General features: G+C 31.6%; 3 protein-coding genes across 5 annotated transcripts; 1 reads left to right on the plus strand and 2 right to left on the minus strand.

Moving 5' to 3' along the window:
• Positions 1 to 216: 216 nt before the first annotated feature.
• LOC11427425 (protein LSD1) lies at positions 217 to 5066 on the plus strand. 2 transcript variants are annotated; one of them, XM_024773539.2, is made up of 8 exons: positions 227 to 307; positions 511 to 531; positions 919 to 1032; positions 1184 to 1294; positions 3313 to 3425; positions 4267 to 4347; positions 4473 to 4544; positions 4663 to 5066. In XM_024773539.2, the coding sequence occupies exons 3-8, from the start codon at positions 921 to 923 to the stop codon at positions 4702 to 4704; spliced, it is 531 nt and encodes a 176-aa protein (XP_024629307.1). In that variant the 5' UTR covers positions 227 to 307; positions 511 to 531; positions 919 to 920; the 3' UTR covers positions 4705 to 5066. The 2 variants fall into 2 exon arrangements, with proteins under 2 accessions (XP_039685190.1, XP_024629307.1); XM_039829256.1 differs by having other exon boundaries at positions 217 to 531.
• A 1636-nt stretch (positions 5067 to 6702) lies between these two features.
• LOC11437143 (cationic amino acid transporter 1) lies at positions 6703 to 9910 on the minus strand. Its single transcript, XM_003629967.3, has 2 exons — positions 9519 to 9910; positions 6703 to 8102 (listed from the first exon to the last, which is right to left on the minus strand). The coding sequence occupies exons 1-2, from the start codon at positions 9811 to 9813 to the stop codon at positions 6703 to 6705; spliced, it is 1695 nt and encodes a 564-aa protein (XP_003630015.2). The 5' UTR covers positions 9814 to 9910.
• Positions 9911 to 14754: 4844 nt separating this feature from the next.
• Positions 14755 to 22940, minus strand: LOC25501812 (cationic amino acid transporter 1). 2 transcript variants are annotated; one of them, XM_024772556.1, is made up of 3 exons: positions 22797 to 22940; positions 22252 to 22682; positions 14755 to 16355 (listed from the first exon to the last, which is right to left on the minus strand). In XM_024772556.1, the coding sequence occupies exons 2-3, from the start codon at positions 22667 to 22669 to the stop codon at positions 14941 to 14943; spliced, it is 1833 nt and encodes a 610-aa protein (XP_024628324.1). In that variant the 5' UTR covers positions 22670 to 22682; positions 22797 to 22940; the 3' UTR covers positions 14755 to 14940. The 2 variants fall into 2 exon arrangements, with proteins under 2 accessions (XP_024628324.1, XP_024628323.1); XM_024772555.2 differs by having other exon boundaries at positions 22252 to 22673; positions 22797 to 22928.
• Positions 22941 to 27048: the final 4108 nt, after the last annotated feature.

The following is a 27048-nucleotide window of genomic DNA, read 5'->3' on the forward strand; positions in this document are numbered from 1 at the left end:
ATCCATGCCTATAAATATATTGTTCTATCAATTAAGTTATGTATTGTTCTATCAATTGAGTTATGTTAATGTTGACAACTAAATTATAGTTATACAATAATAACCAATTTTTGTACGCAACAAAAATACTAATTAATCTTTGATAATAATAATATAGGATATGATAAAAAAAAAAAAAGTGGAGTAATTTAATAATGACCAAAGAAATTTCCAAAGAGTGTGTTAAAGATGATGAAGTAGAAAGGAAGATGCGAGGAAAATAATATTGGTAGCAGAAGAAGAAGAAGTCACAAGGAAGGAAGAAAGGGTTGATTGGCTTCACCTTTTCTCTTTCCCTTTTCTTCTTCTTTCTCTTTCCAACACAATCAAATTATTCCCAATTCAACCCTCCTTCATATTTCTTTTCCTTTATCCCCATATCAACGTTTTCTTCTTAAAATAATTATTATTATTTATTTTTTTTTTAATTATTTTCTGGTTTGACTTCGTTGTCTGAATCGCTTGTCGCAGAACACGGTCCAGGTGCCGCAGGTATTGTTAGATCCTTCGTTTTTGTTTTTTATTTTCTTTTATTTGTTCTATCTTTTTTTTCTGGGTTTGTTTTATTATACGTTTTTGGAAATTCAACATTTTGGGAATTGTTATACATTTGTCTGCAAAAAAAACATCTTTTTTTGTTTTTATTTGGATTAAGATTACTCATTTTGATGCCCGGTTTTGTGGTTTTGCCAAATAAAGTAATTGGAATTTTGCTGCAGATTTTATGCTGTTTTTTTTTTTTTTCTTGTTTCAATTCCTAGTGCCTGACACACTTTTTGTTTCAATTACAGGATTAGATTCTTGACTAAATTGTTGTGTGTGACACTTGGTTTGGTTGGTTAATGTTTTATGGTGACGATGTTGTTTTAATTTTTGCAGCTATGCAGAGCCAACTTGTGTGTAATGGTTGTAGGAACACGTTGCTTTACCCTAGAGGTGCAACCAATGTTTGTTGTGCATTGTGCAACACAATTACCGCTGTTCCTCCACCTGGTAAGCTCTATCGCTGTTCTAGTTATTAAAAAATTTAAATTATTAGAGTTTTCATTAATTAGTGTTTGCAAATTATTCAATTTGAAAGAATTTTCATGTTGTGAGACACTAAATGTATGTTAAGATGTTTACCGTAATGATGTTCCTGCAGGGATGGATATGTCTCAATTATATTGTGGAGGCTGTAGGACATTGTTAATGTACACACGCGGAGCTACAAGTGTCAGATGTTCTTGTTGTCATACTGTAAACCTTGCTCCAGGTAATGTGTATTTGCTTGTTGCTACTTGCTTGACAGATGAAGCTTAGTGGTTTAGTATTAGTTAAGTGGGCGGCATATTGGTTTCGCTTAATATTATTATTATTATTGATATTATATTTTGTAATTGTTATGTTTGCTGCATTGCTTGATCATGGAATATGGTTAATAATGAACGACGTTCCAAAATCCTTGTGTACGGGTTACCTGGGGGTACATTAAGGTCATTGTATCTTGTTTCTTATGTATCCTCGAGTGTATGTTTCAAACTGTATTTGGATAAGAGGCAATGAAAGTGGGTTAGTGAAAGGTTTGGTTTGTTTGGCCCAACGGGATGGTGGTTTCTCACCTGCAGTTTGTAGATGATGATGTTCTTTTGTATGCATGGATTTGAATTACTTCAAAATGTGTTTGTTTTTTACTTTGATCCCGTTTTGAGGTCATTTATTGTGTTTTTATGAACCTTGGTAAACACAGTTTGGCTGTTACTGATGATCAGGTTGATGTTTTGACTTGTGAGTGGTTTTTATGTTGGTCACAGCTAAAACAGTTATGTTATTAAGTTGTTCTTTCTTGCAATGGCCTCTTCCAAGCCATTGTAATAATCTTTAATTTTCGGACGCTGTTGCTAAATAAGATTGCTAATGGCTATACTGAATAATTTCTTTGGGTGGACTTGTGACCCTGATTCAGTCTTCTATGATCCTTGACTAGTATCCCTCTATATTTTCTTGCTTTGTTCAAAAGTCTGTAGAAGATAAGATTTAAAATGTTATACGGGATTCCTTTTGCATGGGGTCATTTGGCTACTCGGGAGATTTATTTATGCTAAAAAGGATGGGTGCTTACTGCTTAGTCTTGGTCAGTTGGCTTTTGAGAACATTAGAGTAATAATGGCTAAGTGGTTATGGTGTCTAATTCCTAACCTTTTCTGCAAAGCTTAAAATGAAGCTATTTACTACAAGATTTTACGTAAAGAAATCCCAATATATCTATGGTGTTGGGAACAAGCCCCGCGAACCCACTGGCTCCAATAACTGGAATGAGGTTGGGTTTTGCTAAAATGCTTTTCCAAAAAGGTGGCAGCCCGACTCCTATGCTTGTGAAAGGTGGATGCATGTTGGAGAGTGGAGATCATGAAAGAAGCACAAATTTAGTAGAAAGAGAAAATGATGAGAATATTTCATGACTTTGTAGAGTTTAAATGAGAAGAGTAGCTAATGTTTTTGTAATTTTGGAGACAAAATTTCTTGGTAACATTTTACTATAAAAAATAATGATAACCTGGTACTGTTAAATCCCCTCTGTCTTATGTTCCTGGAAAGAGGCGGACAAATTTGTTATATTACTTTGAAATGATATACTCTGAATTTTGTTTTCAAGCAAATTATACATAAAATATTTATCAGATTCCACACCACCCAAGGAACTGATTCTATTCAAAATAAAGAGAGCCTCCATCAATTCTTCCTTAAAAAAAAATATTGTTGAATATACCGAATGTGCTGATTCTTCACATAATTCTATTTGAAATGAAGTCTGAGGAATACTGATCTTAAATCATGAAAATATAAAAACATGATTGTGTTGTAATAATTGTCAAGTAAATACTATGCCATTTATAAACAACTACATGTTAATCTGGGATTAATGTTTATTTCTTTGTTGAAACCTGAAAAGTATACTTTCATAATCATTTTCTGGGTGTTGTTCTCTGATTTTTGATAATTTGAATTGCTTTACTCATATTATTGCTTGCATTTAGTCCAAGGTCAGTGTTTCATTATTTAATCTTGGTGACTGTTTCTCTTGAAGAGTACTATTCCTTTTATTACTCTTCAAACCTCTACTGTAGTGGCTTTGTATGCATGAAATCTTATTTGTACACTACAAGGTGTTTGGTGCTTATGTTTTCTTCATTTTATTCCAATAAAGAATTCCATTTTACAGTGTGATAACCTATGCTTATTATTCAATTAATTGATGTTTACTGAATTTTCATTGACGGGATTTGTTTACAGTATCAAATCAAGTAGCCCATGTCCCTTGTGGGAACTGCCGGACAACACTTATGTATCCTTATGGAGCTCCTTCAGTCAAATGTGCTGTTTGTCACTATATTACTAATATCAATGTAAGCTGATATCTACAGAATTTTGTTAATCTGGGTATTGACAGTTTATTCTTGACAATGCTTCAAAAGTTTTAATATAAATTCAAGACTAGTATGAGAGAAAGGAAATAATGAATTTGTTTGAGTCTTGAAATCTGATTAAAAAAAGGATCCCAAGGGTTTTCCCCATCAACAAAAATCTGATTAAAAAAAGGATCCCAAGGGTTTTCCCCATCAACAAAGGGCAGCCTTTTTTATAACTGAGGTGTGTTGTTCAATTCCCCAAAGCTAACAGTTCAGAATGAATACCCCTTCCTTTCACCTTCCTACAAATTAACAAAAGCCCCTTCCTTTACTACTATAACCACCTAACTAATTCTGTAGCTACTTTATAACTGACTCTACAACTCAAGCAAAGCGTGTTACATGCATTTATATTTTGCAAGTTTTAATCTATGTTTTTAAATAGGAAAGGTTTCACACATAGATCATTTTTTTGGAGATACATTTAAGTCTCTGGTATTAGTATCATCAATTGACCGTTCGTGTCTATCTCGTCCTACTTATTCTTCATAAGCTTGATCGTTCAAGTTATCACATGCCTGTTATCAGATATTGGGATCCAACTTAAAAGAATAAAGATTGGAATCTAAGGCCTTCAAACCCGACTTATATGCCCCAGGGAAACTCTGGATTCTCAGTCAACATTGAACGTATCTTAAAGGGTTATGATATTGTAAACATATAAATTATGAAATTTCATTTGCGTTTAGGCCTGAGCTTTTGTCTGTTGGAAATATGTATTTTTTTTGTTTTGTTTTGCCTGAGATGATTTTTTCATACCGTTTCCTGTCTTTCGTAGATGTCCAATGGAAGGCTTCCAATTCCTGGTCATAGACCTCATGGGACAACCGACTCGGGAATGTTACCTTCTACTTCAACGGTATGTTTTTCCTTTTTTCTAGTTTTGTTTTTGGTGATTAATAGCAGCATATAAAGGATGATGTGGGTGTTTTCTGTTCTGATAATGTAATGAATATGCATGTGATTCTGTTTTACTACCTACAGTCAATGCCCCAATCTCAGAGCCAAACAGTGGTGGTAGAAAATCCAATGTCTGTTGATTCAAGTGGGAAATTGGTAAATATTATTGCTCTTCATTGATATTTTTCATGTCTTTTTCCACTGCATTTGACTGCTTCTCTTTTTGCTTTTGAGCATAGAAAGACTTTTTTAAAATGAATTTGGCATGTCACAGGTGAGCAATGTTGTTGTTGGTGTTACAACAGATAAGAAATAACGCAGCCATGATAGAAGGTACAGTATATGACACATTATCACAGTTGCTGTTACCAGAAGATATTGCATGTGTATATGTATATCATATTGCAGCCTCCAATAGTTTCATTCAAATGAATCCTTCCTTTTTCGATGTAAGGGTTAGACAGATATCAGTATATGTATATGTATATGGAGAGGACGAGTTGTGGAAAGGGCTGTGTGATTGGTTCATTCTTGTTGTATCGTTATTTAGTAAATGTTATTTCTTTCATTCCTTGATAAGCTTGTGATTTTATCGATGATCTGTTACGACCGTGTATGGATATTCGATACAAGCATTGTGTGATATAATAACAGATCTGGTTGAATATTTGTTCGTTACTGAATGTTGTACAGGCATTGCGCTATAAATGACAGATTTTATCAGTCATTTGTGAAAAGGGTGATAATATCCAAGACCGGGATGCTTTGAATGCTTGAATATATATGCGTATGAAAGTGCACTTGTAATTCAATTCTTATAATTATACACATTTAAAGTAAGCTTCCATCACGCCCATAATACTCCTTTCCATCATTGAAGTTTGGCTTTGGAGATTCAATATTGTAGGTACTTAAATATAAAAATCACTAGGATCTCCAGCAACCCTACAACAAGGGGATCTCTAACATAGCAAGTGAAGGATTTGAAATACCATTGAGTTTATTCAATGGTAGATTTCCTATGTTTTAAAATGAGTGTTGTTTGAAGTTGTCACACAAATTAAGAAATGTAATAACAGGGTCAAAAGACATGGCAATTTCACTAAACTAGCCTTATTTACTATTAGTGTAATGTTTTGGAAGTAGTGTATACTCAATTAATTAGATGATACAATTGAAAGTAAAATAATAATTCTACATTGAAAAGTACAAGTGACATTCATTTTAAAACAATTTTCTTTTCTAAAACAACACTCGTTTGGAGTAGATTTCCAATATTGTTTGAAGTTGTACCTAAGAAACAGTTTCAATGTAGCCAAATTTGTGTTAGGAAAACCATTGAAAAAAATAGCAGCAATAGGACAATCAATCAAACCATCTCCTTGATTATTCTACCACAAAACCTGAATTGAAGATTAAGCAAAAGTAGCTGGAATGTAATCAGAAAGTCCGTTGCTTGAAATCACTGAATGAATTGTATAACAAGGTGCCCTTACTCACATGAAAGAGAAAAAGGAGGACAAGAGATGTTTATGTTTTAATTAACGGTCATTTTGATAAAAAGTAAAGTTCAGAACAACAATGGAGAAATAAGTGTTAGAGTTCTTTCAACTTTGAAAGACATTGAAAAAAATGGTTATGTTATAATTAACAGTCACTTTGTCCTTGATAACGTAGATGTCCAATTGGACTTAAGAAATGTCAGCTCTCATGCCACATAATTGACCGTAGGAAATGACTAACAAAATATCATCAATTCATGGACTTCAAAATAATTATGTTTTTCTTATAGGGAACTAAAGTGACTGTACAATAACATAATGCATGTATTTGAGGAATTAAACTTTTCGTGTAAGGATTGTTTCAAGTACAAACATATAGTAATTCTTAAAGAAACAGCTTGCACAACACAACTCAAGCTGTAGCAACAAATTCCTGTCCTGACTTTTTTGCATAACACAAACTTAATTTGATGGCATAATTTCAATTTTTATGGCAGTGTATTGCATTAAGTTCAGACGTAGACATGCAAACGTGTACTGTTAAAATTTGATGTGTCCGTCACCTCCCGCGTATGGAAGGATCAATTTAATAGTTAAATTTGACAGGGATTAACTTGATAGTGAAATTCATCATCAAAATTCAAAAAATTAATCCAAAAACTCATAAACTTCATAAAGAAACAAATTAAGCAAATAACTTAGCATCACAAAAACGTCCACACAAATCAACAATCTAAAATACAGAAATAGTTAATTTTGTGCATATATACTAGCCAGTTTATGCATGGTAGCTCCAACATATACACATCAAATTAAGCATCACTAGAGTCTTGCTTGACAGCACCCTGCTCCACCTTGTTCAATTGCTTCTCAACCTCCGGATCAGAACCACTACTATGTTTACTCTGATCAAACTCTTTTGCTGTGTCATATGAAGCATGTAACCCCAATAACACATAGTATACAAGGAGAAACCCTGTCCAAATCGCAAACCTTATATACGATTTTCTATCAATAGATCCAAGAAGGAATATGTTAATAGCAATGGATAAAGAAGGTAGCCAAGGAACCAAAGGAACTCCCCATAGTTTAGGCTTCTTTGCCATTGGAACAAAAAGCCAAAGAGCACCTGTCCCTAAAAACCACAATGGAACAAAGATTGCGTATCCAATCCATCCATGCTCACTGTTAGCCCAAGAAGCTGAAAGTCCAATTGAAGATCCAATAATCAACACAAGACACACAATGAGATTTACTTGGTTCCCTTTTGTAGTTACCTCACTTGAATAATATCTCCTCACTAGAAGTGCCAATGCCACAAGCGAAAAGATAAACAAAGTAGCAATCGACAAGAGGTTCGATAGAATCCCAAGATCGGTAAAGAAAGCAACGATAGCAGTCGCTGCAAGCATTGAGATTGTAGCATTCATAGGTGTTCCTGTTCTTTCATCAACATGAGCAAACCAAGGCGGCATCATGTGAGTACGTGCAATGTGAGTTAAATAACGAGCTTGACCAACAGCACCAACCAACAAAACCGTTGTCATTCCTTTTAAAGCGCCTAATGAAACAATGTACTTAGCCCAATCCATTCCAACAGCACTAAAAGCAACAGAGAAAGGAGCATCAACATTTAGTTCTTTGTAATTCTGCATAAGACACAGTGTTGCTGCCAGTAAGCAATAAATTATTGTTGTAATCGTCATTGAACCAACTAGACCAATTGGAATGTCTCTACCAGGGTTCTTGGTTTCTTCAGCCATGGTTGAAACAGCATCAAAGCCAACATAAGCAAAGAAAAGTACAGCGGAAGCATTGACCATACCGTGAAGCCCGAAAGGAGTGAAGTCATTGAAGTTTTCGGGTTTGGCTTTGATTAGACCGGCGATAACTATGAAGATAATGACAGCCATGTGTAAGAGTGTGGCTATGTAGTTGAAGATGGAAGAGCCTTTGGTGCTGTAAACTGCAAGGGCTGTGATGGCTACTAGAGCTGCAATAGCAATAGGGTCAAGATGGCCATAGTCAGGGTTCATATTGTGAACTATTATACGAAAATCATCAGGGTTTTTGTTGCAGAGGGTGGCAAAATAGGAGGTCCATGATCGAGCTACCGCGGCGTTGCCTATGATATACTCAAAGAGGATGTTTCCGGCAGCTATAAAGGCAACAAAATCTCCCAATTCTACTCTTAAGTAAGCAAATGACCCACCTGAAGTATAAGAGGAAAATTTGTATAAACACAAACCAGTATCAAATTCAAACTATTAATAATCCCTCCCTCAATCTCACCCTTCTTTTTTAGTTGTCATTTTAAGTTTAATTAGGATATTATTGATAAAACAATGTTCAATGTTACATTGAATTATAAAAATGATAAATCAACACAAAAGAATATAAAGATTATCATTAAAAGGTTGGTTTAAGAGTTACTCTCCTAAAAATGATTGGCTTATACCTCTAATACTTCGATGCCACCTTTTCGAGTAATTGTATCTATTCTACAAGAGGTGGATTGTCTTTTATTGTATTGTCGCAATCCAAGACGAGTAGTTCTATTATTGTTTAAGCACATGTCTCTTGCTAACATCTATAATAGTGATTTCTGTATGTTCATGTAAATGTAAATTAAAGGTGTATACTAAAGGATATTGTACCAGAATCAAAATTAAAACTATACAAAACACAAGTGAATATTATCTTATGGTAGTAAAGTATCGGTTTCCCACGAAACAAATAGACAAAAGGTTTAAAACGCAGGTAGCAGAATCCAGAGTTATTAAGAATTCGTTAGAAAAATTGTTGTAAAAGTATATGAAACTAATCAATAAAATATATTCTAGTCATGAGAAAAATTGTGTAACCTATTTTTTTTTGAAGGAGTGTACCCTAATTTAATTGCTGAGAAAAAATATTTTTAATTATAACATATTTAGAATTATCAAATTTTTAATTACATATTTAAAATTATCAACTCATGTTTGTCAAACAAAGAACTATCAAAAGAATCTTAGAGGTTGTTAATATCTTGGAATCTTGGAGAATTCAAAAGGTAGTATTTAACATCAAGCTTTTTTTTTTTGGGTACAACAACATCAAGTTAAATCCCTTAAAAAAACATCAAATTAAATCCCTTAAAAAACATCAAGATAAATAAACCACTTTTAATATTGTGAAATTATAACTTTGGGTGCTTTATTGGTGAACGTATCTAGTATTTTCTTTGTTGTAAGTGTTGAGTTGATGAAATTTAGTATTTATGTAAACAATAATATTAAAAAATTATTAAAAAAAAGTATGGTATTCAATTTAATTATTTATTTATTTATTAATAAATAACCGTGACATTCCTAAAATATAGTCAATATTGTTTCAATAAGTTGAATTCTCAAATCTTTGAAAATCATTAACCACTATAGTTCAATTTTGTTTGCAACACTCAAAAGTTTAGTTGTTGTGATGCTCTTATAATTTATATTTTTTAAGGAATGCTGATGCTCTTATATATATCAACTTAGAGTAATTGGTAAAAGTTTCTTGTCAATGCCCTAAAATCAATTCAAGGTAAATTAAATTCAATGCAAATAAATCATAAGAAAGAGTGTATAGTGAGGGTAAGAGAAAGTACCTGCAACCGGAATTTCCACAGCAAATTCTGTATAACAAAACACCGATAGCAAAGCAGATATACCGGAGATGACAAACGACAATACAACTGCCGGACCTGCTTCCTGCCTAGCCTCAAGTCCGGTAAGCACAAATATTCCAGAACCAATGACGGCGCCCATACCGAACCACATCAAGTCCCACCAATTCAGTGTCTTCTTCATCTCATTCCCACTCCTAGCCTTAATCTCCACCAGCTCTGCATGATCACTGGATCGTTTCAACAAACGATCCTTCAACCGGTAAGGTGTTTCCATGACAGATTTTCCATAGTTTTCCCAACTCTTAAACGACTCCTCTGGGAAGAAGTCGTTTTTTTGAAACGTACATCCTCTCCTACGTACTCCGCCGCCATCGACCACCTCTCCAACCGCCATGTTCCTATTTTCACTAAAGAAGCTTGTATCAGTAGAGTAGTTTCTTTTGAATGCAGGTGAGTGAGTTAATAGTTTGGTAATATATATATACAGTAAATGTTGCTTATTTTTGCGATATTAAGCACCATGAAATTCGCACTTCTTGTTGCGTGAGGTTACGAAGAATTTGTTAAGGAATTAGCCGGAGAATACTGTTAATAATAATATATTATGTTTGTTACATGCATCATTAAAAGATAAGTATAATTTAAGTGTAAAATATCTATTTTTTTTAAATTAGTTTTACATAAAGGGTAGTTTTGTAAATGATAATTATTTTAACAAACTACAAAACGGTTTTTTGTTTCTTGTATCCGGTTCTACATTATGCATTAAAAGCGTGTCTTTGTTTTAGAGAGAAAACTTAGGTACAATTCCTTAGGTGCTTTTCGTATGGTTCTTAATTAAAAATACATATTTTTTGGATATAATAAACTTTGAGAAAATTATGGATTTAAGAAAATCATGGTGAATTTAGTTAAGAACCATACAAAAAACATCTAAAGAATTGTACCTAAATTTTCTTTTTTTAGTTGTCACTTTTCTTGTTACTTTGACGTTATAAATTACTGGAAAAAAAAAAAAAAAGATAGTATTAGTTATCTCGTTTTTTTTATAATTTATTAATTAAAATATACTGGGAACAAAATAAAAATACAATAGTATTAGTTGTCTCAATTTTTATATAATTTGTTAGTTGCCTCTGCACAAATTATATATGTAAAAAAAAAAAGTGAAACATGTCTACTAGCTTCAACAGATGTTCAGGGTTGTTGTTGAAAATGAAAACACACGAGACAAAACATCACCGAGAGAAAGAACAATAGACACAAAAATTATAAAACTAATAATTTATTAAATTACCAAACTGTCCTTTAATGCCAAGTGACTACAAATAGTGAAAATTGTTTTTTTTTTTTAAATACAAGTGAATATAGCTTGCTAACTTGCACCTTAATATTTTTAGATAGGTATAAGTTAGCAGCCCCCTAACTTTAATATCCCACTCTAAAGGTAAATATTAATAATAATTTATTCTGTAATTTTTATTTTTTTTTATAGAATATATTAAAGTTATAGCCACTAAAATTCTTTAATTAAACTCATACTCTTCTTATTTAATGTTCAACTATAACTAAATAATTATCGATCTAAAAATTAAATAAAAAAAACTACTGTATTGTTCAAATCTGAGTCTTAAAGTTTGATAACAAATTTTGTGTTAAATAATTATTTTTTTAGTGAGTATTAAATAATTAGTTGTTACCTAAATTTAGTAATTTATTACCTGAACTTGTTGATATTTGTTACTATCACACAAATTAATGTTGCGTGAAATTAAAAATTGCTACCTGAATAATAATCTAATATTAATATAAGTCTATGAAATTGCACAACTAATAAGTTGATGAGTAAAAATTGTTTCAGGTTGGATTGTTGTCTCCACAAATAATAAGAGTGGAGGGACACCCCTTCCATAAAAATTGAGGGGTGTCCCATCCCCAAATTTTCATCCTAAATTTCTAGATATTAAATGTCAAGCATAAGACCTTAAATAAGGGTTTTGCCGGAAGCAACTCACACTTTTTATTTACTACTAGTAATAAAATTAATTTTGTAGTTTTTTAAATTTATATGAAGGTGACCACAAGCACCGATGATGAAAGTAGGGCAGAACACCAAAACCCCACAAACAAACAACCATGTCCCCTAAAAATTATTGTTAGTAATTAACCGAAAATTTATTGTTAGTAATTAACAATAAATTTATTACTTTTTCTTTATCGTTAGTAATTAACCGAAAATTTATTACTTTTTTCCTCTTTCCCATGGATATGAAAGACATCCAACTCCTTTTTAACATTTTATCTCACATCAGTTAAACTATTCAATCTCATACAACTCAATTTATTAGTAATTAATCGAAAATTTATTACTTTTTTCCTCTTTCCCATGGGTATGAAAGACATCCAACTCCTTTTTAACATTTTATCTCACATCAGTTAAACTACTCAATTCCATAGGTGAATTTTCGTGAAAAACTGCATTCTGCCCGAGCCTGAATTCATCGCTCGCCTCGCGAGCACTTTTCCTTCGCCTCGCGAGTTGCATGTTGCAGCTCGCCATAGCGAGCAGATCACTCGCCATAGCGAGTTTGACCAGTGAGGAAACCTGATTTTTGATTTAACTTATTAAGTCGAGCTTTAGATGATTTTGAGTGCCTGAATATGTATAATAATGATTTAGGCAAATTTTTAGATTGAGATTGAACCTGAGAAAGATTAAAAATGGATTTTTGGGTGAAAAATCTCAAATTCCCGAGAGCACCCAGTTTCTTGTTTGCCAAGGCGAGTAGCTTACTTGCCAAGGCGAATGCCAATTTCCTGAACTCGCCATAGCGAGTATGCATGAACTCAACAACTTACATCTTAGAAACATCGACCTCTTATATAAATCCAATAATTTGGAACAACATTTTTCATCTTAGACCGACTCATGCAGCTTAGTTAATAAACAAACAGCAACATAGGCAGTACATAAAACAGTTCATGATATAACAATATCAAATGCAAATCAACAACATCTCAAACATCATATATAATTCATGTAATGCATATACAAATATATCACATTATTAACAACATCAAATCATCTAAATCAGGCTTACTGAAACAACAACAGTAAGATAAGCAACTTAGTTTCTTACCCCCATGATCATCTCACATCAACTCGTACGACAAAGGTCACATTTATCCTAACAAGCAGTCTGTCTCACAAGGGCTCGCGAGGCGAGAGCCTCTACTCGCTATGGCGAGTTCAGGAAATTGGCATTCGCCTTGGCGAGTAAGCTACTCGCCTTGGCGAACAAGAAACTGGATGCTCTCGGGAATTTGACATTTTTCACCCAAAAATCCATTTTTATACTTTCTCAGGTTCAATCTCAATCTAAAAACTTGCCTAATCATTATTATACATATTCAGGCACTCAAAATCATCTAAAGCTCGACTTAATAAGTTAAATCACAAATCAAGTTTCCTCATTGGTCAAACTCACTATGGTGAGTGATCTGGTCGCTATGGCGAGCTGCAACATGCAAATCGCGAGGCGAAGGAAAAGTGCTCGCGATGCAAGCGATGAAGATCATCACTCGCGAGGGCGAGGATCATCACTCGGGAGGCGAGCGATGAATTCAAGCTCGGGCAGAATTACAGTTTTTCACGAAAATTCACCTAATCATATGGTTTAAACCTTAAAACTGGTTGGTTCCTATAATCATCCTATGAATTATCTAAGGTCTGTATACAAATATTTAAAGGCAATAACATAATGTCAGTATAGCATAACTCTTATAAAATAATTAGAGCATAGCGTTGGTGCACTAATAGAAACATTTTTTTTTTTTTTGGTGGTGAGAAACATTTTGTTATCATTGCCGGTAAAAAGAAAAGGGTATATACTACGCATTTTTAATCATCTAAAAAAAACCATTTCTAATAACAAAAGAATCAAAAGAAAAGTAATAACCGAAAATATACAAGGATAGTAGGGAAAAAAGCCAACCCCACACAAATCAATTTACACCGCTGCATAAGCTACTATTCTTGGCTTCTATTGGAATCGATTTTTTTGGTGGTGGTTAGGATTTGAACCTCAGATCTTGAATATATTATGCATTGTTCATACCAATTGATCTAAGCTCACGAGGACTATTGAAATTGATTTTAAAGGCCAGAATTGATTTTTCAAAAAACACCCAAACACATTTTTATCTATACTATATAAAAAATGAAATCCGATTAAAATAGGAAATATCTCACTACAATTGGAACAATATTATCAATATTATATATATTAAGGGAATAGAGATTTTGTGCTGATTTTTTTATAATTCCAAGTATACCTTAAACAAATTTTCATATATTAATGTTATATTGTTGATGCCTTGATGACATTAAAAAAAATAAGAATTTATATTTTATTTGTTTATTTACGGTTGTTATTGAAAAAGATAAATATGGATTTTTGAGTTTGTTACAATTTAAAAGTTACAAATATTTGTACTATTAATTTTAATAAAACTCAAAATTTCATATAAAATACATATTTTACGTGCTTTAGCGCAATAAAATGAGCGGAAAAATGAGCATGTCAGCAAGTATGTGTGTGTGTGTGTTTGACATCACTTATGAATGAGTTAAGATTGATTTTAAGATGGGAAAATGCTACATATAGCAATGTTTCCAGAATTCATCCCGAATCAATTTGATTGGCTGCTTGGAACCATGTTGTTTGTTAGATATACTTATAGTTAGGGCATCCCCAAATGCAAATGACCAATACAAATTATGCAAAAATTTTGACGGTATGATACATTGGCTGTATATATGCACACTACCAAATTAAAATTTCCATGCCATGCTGGGATTAACATTGATTTCATGATCTTGCAGTTGTGCTTGGCAAAATTGCCTACAGGGTGCAAAAGAATTTTTTATGCTTGTTAGGAAGGACAACCTTTGAGAAGCGCTATAATATAAAGAGTATGAATTAATAATCAGAATTTTTTTTTTATGTTTGTTAGGAAGGACAACTTTTGACATGTTTGCTTGCTTTGAAGTAGAACTGATTTTATCTATAGAATTGATTCTAACTTTTGACAAGTACTTAATAGATGCGTAATTGTCTAGTTTAGCAATATCATACAAATTATGAAGAAAAAAAAACATCATACATAACCAAATCATTTGACTGATCAAAAAATGAACCAAACCAAATCAAAATTGAATCACAAAAGATTGTGTTTAAAAACAAGTGTACTATATAACATTTTATTTTTTTGTCAAAGTATGTAAAACTAAGCATCACAAAATATAAACCCACACAAAACCACAACCAAAAATAACGAAACCATTTTTTAATTTATGCACATATATGCATGCTACCTTAAACATATACATATTAAATTATCAATTGGAAACAGGTGCAAAACTAGAATCTTGCTCGACAGCACCCTGCTCCATCTTGTTCCATTGCTTCGCAACCTTCTGATCAGAACCATGACTATGTATACTCTGATCAAATTCTTTTGCAGTGTCATATGAAGCATGTAACCCCAATAGCACATAGTATACCAAGAGAAACCCCGTCCAAATCGTAAACCTTATATACGATTTTTTATCAATAGTTCCAAGAAGGAATATGTTGATAGCAATGGATAAAGAAGGTAGCCAAGGAACCAAAGGAACTCCCCATAACTTAGGCTTCTTTGCCATTGGAACAAAAAGCCAAAGAGCACCTGTCCCTAAAAACCACAATGGAACAAAGATTGTATATCCAATCCACTTATGCTCACTACTATTAGCCCAATAAGCTGAAATTCCAATTGAAGATCCAATAATCAACAAAATACACACAATGAGATTTACTTGGTTCCTTTTTGTAGTTACCCCACTTGAATAATATCTCCTTACTAGAAGTGCCAATGCCACAAGTGAAAAGATAAACAAAGTAGAAATCGACAAAAGGCTAGATAGAATACTAAGATTGGTGAAGAAAGCAACGATAGCAGTAGCAATAAGCATTGAGATCGTAGCATTCATAGGTGTTCCTGTTCTTTCATCAACAAGAGCAAACCAAGGTGGCATCATGTGAGTACGTGCAATGTGTGTTAAGTAACGAGCTTGACCAACCGCACTAACCAACAAAACCGTTGTCATTCCTTTCAAAGCACCTAATGAAACAATGTACTTAGCCCAATCCATTCCAACAGCACTAAAAGCAACTGAGAAAGGAGCATCAGTATCAAGTTCTTTGTAATTCTGCATAAGACAAAGTGTTGCTCCTAGTAAGCAATATATTGCTGTTGTAATCGTCATTGATCCAACTAGACCGATAGGAATGTCTCTACCAGGGTTTTTAGTTTCTTCAGCCATGGTTGAAACAGCATCAAAGCCAATATAAGCAAAGAAAAGAACAGCCGAAGAACTGACCATTCCATGCAACCCGAAAGGAGTGAAGTCATTGAAGTTTTCGGGTTTGGCTTTGATTAGACCGGCGATTACTATGAAGATAATGACAGCCATGTGGAACATTGTGGCTATGTAGTTGAAGATGGAAGAACCTTTGGTGCTGTAAACTGCAAGAGCTGTGATGGCTACTAGGGCTCCAATAGCAATAGGGTCAAGATGGCCATAATCAGGATTCATATTGTGAACTATTATACGAAAATCATCAGGGTTTTTGTTGCAGAGGGTGGCAAAATAGGAGGTCCATGATCGAGCTACCGCCGCGTTGCCAATGACATATTCAAGGAGGATGTTTCCGGCAGCTATGAAGGCAACAAAATCTCCCATTTCTACTCTCAAGTAAGCAAATGACCCACCTGAATAAGAGAGTGAAATGTGTATAAATATCAAAATCAAACTTGATATAGTTAAACTTAAACCAATAATAATAGTGTATTGTAAAAAAATTGTTAAATATGTTTTTGGTCCTCATAAATATACAAACTTTTCGTTTTAGTCTCTTTAAAATTTTCCTTCAACTTTTAGTTCCTTAAAAATTTTTCATCTTCACTTTTGGTCCCTATTTTAAAGTAAACTCATATGTAGAATTCATATTTTTGAATCAAATTTTCCAGAAAAATTCATAATATTATATGAATCTCTCCCAAAAAAAATTTAGAATTTTTTATATTTTTTATGGTTAAAAATTCATATTTAATTTATGTTTACTTAAAAAATTCTAAATTTTTTTGGGAAATGTTTTTACAATATTCTACACATTTCTGTACAATTTCGTTAAAAAAATACTAAAATTTACTTTAAAATAGGGACCAAAAGTAGTGATTCAAAATTTTATAGGAACTAAAAGTTGAAGGAAAATTTTAGAAGGACTGAAACAAAAAGTTGGTATATTTATAGGGACCAAAAACATATTTAACCCTAAAAAGAAATCATAGCTTCACAAGAAGAGTACTAATTAATTTGGTTCTCCATTTGCTACATTATCATTAGATATTTCTTTTTAAAAATGAAGAGGGTTTTTATTCTCCAAAAATCCTAATCCTCAAACTATTCTAACATATAGTATAGTATAGCAGTGCAGTACTAGGACTTAGTCTTGAACACTTGGAATTTTTGTGACGTTAAAGCCAAACTCTGACACCATGCGTTAGTTGAGACGTTGACAATATTGTCCCTCTCTTTCTTAGTTCTTTTTGTCTTTATTATCTTTACTTGGGGGCCACCACATTTAGCTGCTCATATACATTAAGATTATTGTTTTCAAAAACTGTTTTTGGTTTAAAAAATTATTAAAAATGTATTATTTTGAATAATGATTGCGACATTTTTCAATAAAGAATTGAATTTTTTTTTTGAGAGGATATTCTCAAAATAATTAAACAAAAATCCTTAAACTGTTGAATTTTATTACACCACATTTTCAATTTTATGTTTTTTTACAAAATTATTTCAATCTTTTAAACAAATTAATTTTTTTCATTTTCTTAAATATTTATTAAAAAGAGGGAATATTTTTTTTAAGAATCTTAAATATTTATTAAAAAGAGGGAATATTTTTTTTATAAGAAATTCATAAAACTCTATCAAAAAAAAATCATAAAACTGAAATATTAGTTGTGGTTAACGAATGGAAATATTAAGAAAGGGTGTTAACAAATGTCCTTGAAGTTTGTTAAAGACTAAAAAGAGTAAATATAATTGACAAGCTTTTAGTAAAAAAAAAAAATTATTTCTAAAGTTTAAGGTGTTGAATACACAATTCTCTTTATAAATTTTACTATTTACATTTCTTTAACAACTGTCCGAATAACACTTGATCGTTTTAGATTAAAAAAAAAAAAAGTCTTATTTAAAAATACAACATGCTACTCTATCTATTGTTGATTTTTTCTTTGATTGATTTTTTAACTTTCATCATGTGAATCTGTCTCTTTCTTAGCGACCAGCGAAAAATTCAGAAACACTCAAGTGACTCAACCCCCCATCAAATTGCTTTTTTTTAATACATTTAGACCTTTTGCATTTGTCTTTTAATGTTTTTTCAATCGCAAAAAATTGACTAACAGTTCAACCCATCGTATATTTTATGTGTAGGGTTATAATTCTTATTTGTTGAATACGTGAGCAATTTCATCTGTATGGTTGATTTCAACGTTTCTAAGTGTGTATAACAAAAAAATATCTTTGTTGTGTGAACAGGTTGACTATTGGGGCGCCTGACTATTAGTCTATTACTATTAAAGGAATGAATCTCAACATATTGAATTTTCATAATTTCATTACATGTATGCATAAAGTTAGTTTACATCAACAATACATTTTCTTCAAACTCGTGTATAGTTTACATATAAATAAATTTGTAAAAAATATTATAATTTTATAAGTACAAGTTGTCCAAGAAAGAAAAACTTTATAAGTACAATACTAACAGTTATCTACATTTTGTCGAAAAAAACTTAACTACATTTATTTCCAGAAAAAATCTAGCGTGAGGAGTTATTATTTGTTTGTGTGGTACAATGACTGATGAATGGAGGAATCATAGACTTTTAGTGAAATAAAGTCAAAGCCAATGTAAAGATACTCTTAAAGATACTTTAAGATTCTTGACTAAAGCATTTCCTTTTTTGCCAATTTTTCTTGGCACTGAATCTAGCTTGTAAAACATGACAACCCTCACAATTTTGTCAATCTTTAATTTTACAAGTCGGAGAAAGGAATTAACAGGATATTATACCATAATAAAAAAGATAACTATACAAAACATTAGTGAATTTTCCTTCAAAAAAAAAACATTAGTGAATTTAATGGTAGTAAAATATCAGTTTCCCACAAAACAAATAAATGAAAGATTAAAAACGCAGGCACCAGAATCCGGTGTTATTAGAATTTGTTGGAAAAAATGTCAAAAAAAAAAATGAAGTTAGAAAAAGTAAATGTTGCATATTATGAAATTAATCAATAAAGATATATTTTAGTCATGAGAAAAAATTGTGGAACCTAATTTTTTTTTTTATCAAGTAATCTAGTGGTTGTAGCTCACACATTTCTAAAGATAGAGAAATAGGGTATTTAAGATTTGAATCTCAGCAACAACATATATTATGCAATATCACTCAGTTAAGCTTAGTGAACCTAATTTAATTGCTGAGAAAAAATATTCTTAAATAAACGTTTAGAATTTTTATTTTTTTAAAGGAATTCAACATTTGGAATTATCAACTCATGTTTGCCAAACAAAGAATTATCAACTCATGCGAAAGAGACAATGTCTTAATTTTGTAATACTAGTAAAATAATTACATGTCTCGTACGTGTAGCTCAGTTGGTAGCTACCATAAATACTATGCAAGGGTTAGGGTTTGAATTCTGGATTCCTCCTTCTCCACAAATAATATGTGCGAATCTAGCCACTGGTACAATTGAGTGCATATTTTTTTTAATATCTCGTCTAGATTGATTCCTCCATCCGTATTAAAATAAGAGTCGTAGGAGTAATTTTATTTTTTTTTTGAAAAATGCTAAAGTGCACGAGAGAATTTTTCGTTCATATTGCACGACAAATTCTTTCTCTCTTATTTGATTTGTTCAACTGCATTTTTTTATGATAAATCTCAAGCATATCTCTTCCTGTGAGTTACTACAAATCAATATCACAATATAATATACTTTAAATCAAATAGTTGACGGTTTACCCTTGACCCATAGGATAACAGAGTACATTACTTTGGACAATAGTGATAATGACAATGACGGTGATCATGTCAATATTGTTTATATTATGTTGCATTTTTTTGTTTTTATTATTTAGCTTATAATTTATTTTGAAAATGGATAAACTTGCATGAAAAAGCCTCCAATTAAATGAGCAAGTTGTGTGTAGGATATGTGGGTCGTGCAAATTCGTGTGGAAGAGAGTGTCGTATCAAATAGCACCACTCTTTTTTTTTTGTGAGAAAAAAGGTAGGAGTAGTATTTAACATCAAGTTAAATAGCAACTTACAATGTTGTAAAATTATAAATTTCGGTGCTTTATTTTGAGTGGATGTGTAGGTACTTTATTGATGAACCATAGTGCTCCCTCTATCTCATTTTAATAATAGTTTAAGTATTGGATACGATTTTTTTTAAAGAAATCATTAATAGCGTTGGTTTTAATAAGGTGTGTTTATTTTAAGTTTATCAAATTTATTGTTAAAAATAACAATATTTGGAATATAAAGATGAGAATTTTATTCAAGGTATTCAAAAAAAAAAAATGTTTCGTTAACTTTATAATATTCATATGGGTTAATATGTCTTTACCCCTGTAATTTGGGCGAATTCCAGTTTATCCTATGTAAAAAAAAATTGTTTAGATTCCAACCTTAAAAAATGAAGATTCTCCAAAAAAAACACCCCGAACACACTCCACTTGCTGAAATGGCACGTCACTGTGTAATTAATTTTATTTTTATTTTTTTAACCTGACATGTGTGTAATTTTTTAAAAATTTAATTTAATTTTTTATTTAAAATTAATTTTAAAAAAGATAAAATAATTTAAAAAATCTGAAAATTAATTTTAAAATATTTAAAAAATCAATTTGTTTTTATAAATAAGAAAAAAAAATTGTTTTTTTTCAAAAATAAAATAAATGAGAAAAAACATTCAAGTTTTTTTCAAAATTTACAAAAATAGAAAAAATGAATTTTTTTAAAATTTAAAAAATTATGAAAAATAAAAAAAATTGGAAAAACTAAATTGGATTTTTTTTTAATATATATATAAATTTAAAAAAAATAAAAAAAATCCGAATTAAATTAAAATTTGAAAAATATAATATTTTCTATTTTTTTATTTTGAAAATTAATTTCCATAATTATATTTTATTTGAAAATATAATCTAGACGAATAAAATGATATAATGGATATTGACTAACACCGGTGTATAAGTCATGTTATACTGTTGAATAACAAGCCCTTAATTCTGTTATTCAATATTTTTATATTTTGTATAAAAAAAAAAAAAAACTTTTTCATTTTGAAAGAAAAATTTGAACTTTTTTAAAATATTTCGAAATATATTTTCTTATTATATTAACTAATTTCAAAATATTTTAAGTTCCTGAATTTTCATTTTTTTATAAAATAAAACTTCTTACTTTTGAAAAAAAAAATACGGTTTTTTTTTCATTTTTCCGGTATTGAAAAAAATCTAGAAATATATTAATTTTTTCATTTTTAAAAATTTTTCCATAACTTTTTCTTTTTTATTAATTTTTTCAGAATATTTCTCATTTAAGATTTTTTTTATTTTTAATAAAAAAAAAAATCATAAATTCCACATGTAACCCATAAAAAAATAATTATATAGTCAGCGCGCCACATCATCCAAAAAAAGGTGACGCAGCGTGCCACATCAGCGTAAATGCACAGTCAGCTAGCGCCAGAGGGGTTTTTTAGAGAGTCTTCATTTTTAAGGTTGGAATCTAAACAAATTTTTTACAGAGGTAAACTGGAACTCGCCCAAATTACAAGGGTTAAATACATATTAACCTTATTACTAGAAACTATAAATATATAGATTATAATAAGTAACTACTAATGAATTTATTCATGAAAAATGTTAACAAATGTTACGAATATATTGGAAATTGTACGAGTATAACGTAACAAGTGTTTAACTTATATTTTTAAGACATATTTTTCTTTTACGAATTTCTAAAACAATATTCTCTGGACACTTTATTCATATTTCTATAAACATTAATAAAATTTAGTCAACTTGTAACAAATACTACATTCTATGCGAGATTATTAACCACTACCCACTAAGATCAATCTCATTCGTAACACCGAAAAGTTTAGTTGTTTTAATACTCTTATAACCTTTTGTTGTATTTTTATATTCTGTGAAAAAAGATGCTCTTATATCTACTTCGAGTAACGGGTAAAAGTTTCTTATTGTCAAAAAATTCAATTCAAGCTGCATTAAATTAACGCTATGATTTTGTTCTATGCAAATATGTCTCATTTTAGTTTTAGTCCCTTTTTATATTTTGTTTTTTTTATCTCTGTAAATATGTCTCGTTTTGGTTGGGTTCCTGGTCCCACTAAACTCATCTATTAGAAAAATAATCTCTGCAACAAAAAAAAAATTACAAAGACTAAAATCAAAACGAGACATATTTTCAGGACCAAAATCATATTTTTGCTGCAAATGATCATATAATGCATAAGAAAGATTATAGTGAGAATAAGAGAAAGTACCTGCAACCGGAATTTCCACCGCAAACTCTGTATAGCAAAATACTGATAACAAAGCAGATATGCCGGAGATGACAAATGACAACACAACTGCCGGACCTGCATGCTGCTTAGCCTCAAGTCCGGTCAGCACAAATATTCCGGAGCCGACGACCGCACCGATACCAAACCACATCAAGTCCCACCAGTTCAGCGTCTTCTTCATCTCATTCCCACTCCTAGCCTTAATCTCCACCAGCTCTGCATGATCACTGGATCGTTTCAACAAACGATCCTTCAACCGGTAAGGTGTTTCCATGACAGATTTTCCATAGTTTTCCCAACTCTTAAACGACTCCTCCGGGAAGAAGTCGTTTGTTTGAAACGTACATCCTCTTCTACGTACTCCTCCGCCTCCGTCAGCCACCTCTCCAACCGCCATGTTCCTGTTTTCACTAAAGAAACTTATATTAGATGAGTGAGTTAATTAATAGTTTGGTAGTATATATAATATATGTTGCATTTTTTTTTTGCGATAAATGACAAAGAAAACAAGATAGGATAAGCACCAAGAAATTTGCACTTGTTGCGTAAGGTTGTGGAGAATTTGTGAAGGAATTAGCTGGAGGAGAAGGAGCTATTTATGTTAATAGTGAAGAACTTCTAATGCCACGGAAACGGTCCATTAAAATGATTAAATTAAAAAATTTCTTCATTATGGCAATTATTAAATTATCATAAATTGAGGTGGAAAAAAAGGACAAGAGAATAATCCAACTAAGGGAGACTTTTTTATACAAATTAATGACAATTAAATTTTATATTGATGTAAAGGACTTCATATGAATGCATTATTGGTATTTTTCTTTTATTGTGTTTGGACTCTCTCCCAAAATGGAAATGATTCCACTTTAGAAAAATCAATTCCCTATGGTATGTAAAAATGGTATGATAAAGAGAAAAATAAAATAAAATCATATAAAGAGGGGTTACTAACTTACTATTGACATTTTCTTTTTTGAAACAAGGGGTTACTATTGACATGAAAGGCTTTTACAATCTCTCCATCTCTCATGAATGTGGGTTTTGTTGCATACTCTAATCAACTTTTTTATTCATATTTCAAAAAAAAAAATCTTTGTTAAAATGTATGTAATAATATAAAATTATCGATGTGATTTATTTAGTAATTTTTTTAAGAGTTGTTGAGTTGGAGTGAGTGAGTAGTTATTTACATTAAAGTGAATTATATGTAAATATGTGGGACGCCTAAGACCATCCACAACAGAGCACCCTAAATTGGGTGTTTAAATTGAATTCATATGTTCACATCGCTCATTTTACTATAATACTTAATAAGCACCAATTTAATTTTCTCCAACCGAGCACCTTAAAATAAATTATTAAATAGATCCCACAAATAATTTTATATCATTACATTTCAACAAAATTTATTTATTTTATTAAGATCTATTAAATGAGACCCATGAAAAATGAAGAGAAAGAGGTTGCTTCCATAGCCACTCTTCTCCATAGCCACCTATTTATTATACTCCACAGTGAGGATGCCTATTTAATGTGGTGATAAATAGGTAAAGCACCCACCATTGTGAATAGTCTAAGTTACCTCCTAGTAAGAGTATCATTGGAGATTCACTTATGAACATGACATGGCTACTGAATTTTATTTTTGATCAAGGCTATTGAATTTTATTAATTATGGAAATTATTGAATTATTATTAATCGAGACTGAAAAAGAACAAGGAGAATAATCCAAACTAATGGACTTTGTCAACAAAAAAAAAAGGCAAACTAATGGAGAGTTTTTTAGTAATATTTTTTCAAGAATATGTTACTAAAAAAGTTCATATGAAGGCATCATTGGTGATTTTCATTTGTATTAATTATAGTATCGGTTTTGGATTCTTCCCCAAAATGGAGGGATTCCACTTGACAAAATCCCTATGATATAAATGCAAATGCATTGGGTTAAATTTTCAGTATATATTTTTATTTTATTTTTTTTCAAAAATAAACGATATTTATTAAAGTACATTGATACATACAAATCCAAATTCATTAAAAACAAAAATGATGAATATGTGAACAAACTCACATGTTAATAGCATAAAACGGCAAAGTACATATGCCTACAAATATGACTAATATGATTATATTCATGTCTCTGAAATACTCATGTCTCCGGATCTGCAAGTTGACGACGCCAAAGTCATTGTTATTGATCGGATCTGCACTTGCTCAAAACTAATCTTTCAACCTGAATCAAATAAACACCGCACTAAGACGGAAAATCAAAACACACCGCACAAAGATGGAAAATCAAAACAAATAGAGTCGTTGAGAGACGACGAAATTACAAAAACAAACGAAAGAAAACAAAAAATATGTGAAATCACTTATTCAACTAGGATAGAAGGAAAAACAATTCGGATGGGTTCATAAATTAAACTTGGGACCAATTGACTTCGAGTTTGATTCAAGAGTGTTTGATAATATTTCTTCTCCAAAATATGAAGTAATTGATTTCGAAGCTATTATTCATTATTGTAGAACTCTTTTTAGACGGTCCCTGTGAGCATAGCTCAATTGGCAGGGACAATGCATTATTATGCAGGGGTCGGGATTCGAACAACCCACTTATTCACTTTAAAAAGTGAATTCTAGTCACTAGACTACCTGACAAAAAAGAAATCTTTTTAGACATTAAAATTAAAATTGGAGGGAATAAATAATTTGTATGTGTGATGGTCACTTGTTTAAAAACAAACGGTCGCTTACCTCTTAGTAGAAAATGAATTGTCTCAATTGAGAAATAAATTGAGAAAATAATAGGAAGATCTTTACCATTTATCTTCACATTATTCAATTATCAAAACTAAAAATTGATATTATATCCAGATTATTTCCTCAATTATTTTCTCAATTAAGGTCTTCTTTGCGTGACACATGCGGGAGCACAATGTGCATGCTAGCTAGTGTGAACACCCAGTTATTATGATTTAATTGTTTTATTATAAAACTGCCATTAAAAGCGGATCACACCATTTAATGGATAGATAAGAACAAACAGAGTTGCGTTTTTGGGTAAGAAATCAATACCTATGAACCGGCCGTATTTAGAAAACAAAAATGATACATTTTTTTTAGGGAAGAAAACAAGAATGATACATTTTTTAACAAAATAAAAGATATTCATTCTTTCAAATTGAAAAGAGTACATCGATATAATGCAAATTCGTTAAAAACAAAAAAGATGAATCTATGAACAGGCTCACAAAGTTCACGTTAATAGCATAAAACGTCAAAGTACAAATGCCTACACATATGACTATATTTAAATCTTCGGAATAACCATGTTTCCGGATCTGCAACGTGGATGACGCCAAAGTCATTGATTGGATCTGCACTTGATCGAAGCTGATCTGACAATCTGAAGCGTTCAAATACCTGAGAGAAACAAGAAAAACAAACAATGTCGCACAAAGACGACGAACAACCAACGTCGCACAAGACGACGAAATCACAAAATAAAACGAAATAGATGTGAAAATCACTTATTTCAATAAAAGAAAAATAGAAAAACAAGTAAGAGTAAGAAATTGACCCAAAATCACACCTCCTTGGTGGATGAAGGAGAATAAACTAGGGTTTTGTGACGCCTCACAAGAGAGAAAGGAAGAGAGAGAGAGAGAGAGAGAGAGAGAGAGAGAGAGATACTTTTAAGAGAAGAATGATACATAGACATCTTTGATTCTCATATACATATTCAATTATCTTTTTCTTCTACTCTCTTTCTCTCAACACATCATCAATATATCATATTTAACACATTATATGTTGTCTATTTATTTATCTCTTGACATGTAAGTATGAGTGTCTGTCAAATATTTTCTTGTAATAATTCATACTAAATGGGCTGCATATGAATCATGTTGAACTATAGATCTTCGGTCGAGAGGGTGTTGCAGGACTCAGACAGTGGACTTTGAACAACACCTCTTCTTGTTCCTCAAAAAAAGGTGTCATACGTGCAAATACTCCGACGATCAAATAAAAATGCACTAACCATGTGAGATTTTTAGGTTATAAAGATGTGTACTTGGATAGAGGCTATGAGTTTCCCTTTATAGTGGTGAGATTAGAGTTTCAAAACACCAAAACCTCCGCCAAGATAGTTGTCCTCTTGGACAATTGTGTGCATATTAGAACGAGACAACCTAAGATCTAAAATTGACGATTCATATCCCACTGCATGACCTTGATTCAATGTATTTAGGGCGAGACTATGCAATGGCTCGTGTATTGGCTAATGACATGGGATGACCTGGTCCATTAGGTGACTGGGTCCTAACTCAACTCATAATAGTTTTCCCCAAGCCTTTACCTAACATAGTCAAATGATGGATTATGTTCGGGCCTTATTTCACATAGTAATTGTTTGTTCTTCCTTCGGCCTATGGGGGCGGTTTTCCGGTTAGTGAAGTGAATCATGGACGGCGTGTGGCCTTGATATATTAGAGGGAGCTTGAAGGAATATCTCATTAAGGTGATTGTTGTTCGCTTCGGGTCTTCTTTACATTTATAAGTGACTGTTTGGTAAATTTTTGGAAGAAAAAAAATGGGGCACTCCTAATTTGTTGAAACTCTGCCCAAGGAAAGTGTAAGCTCATGTTGTTAGTATGAACGGATACAACTCGCCTTTCTGGAGATATATTGATGAATTTAATTGAAAATTTGAAGTCTGAATAAGTGTCCGAATTTGCAGATACATATGTCTTCCCAGTTCCATTACTTCATTG

This window comes from Medicago truncatula, chromosome 8 (assembly GCF_003473485.1).
Source record: "Medicago truncatula cultivar Jemalong A17 chromosome 8, MtrunA17r5.0-ANR, whole genome shotgun sequence".
Lineage (NCBI taxonomy): Eukaryota > Viridiplantae > Streptophyta > Magnoliopsida > Fabales > Fabaceae > Medicago > Medicago truncatula.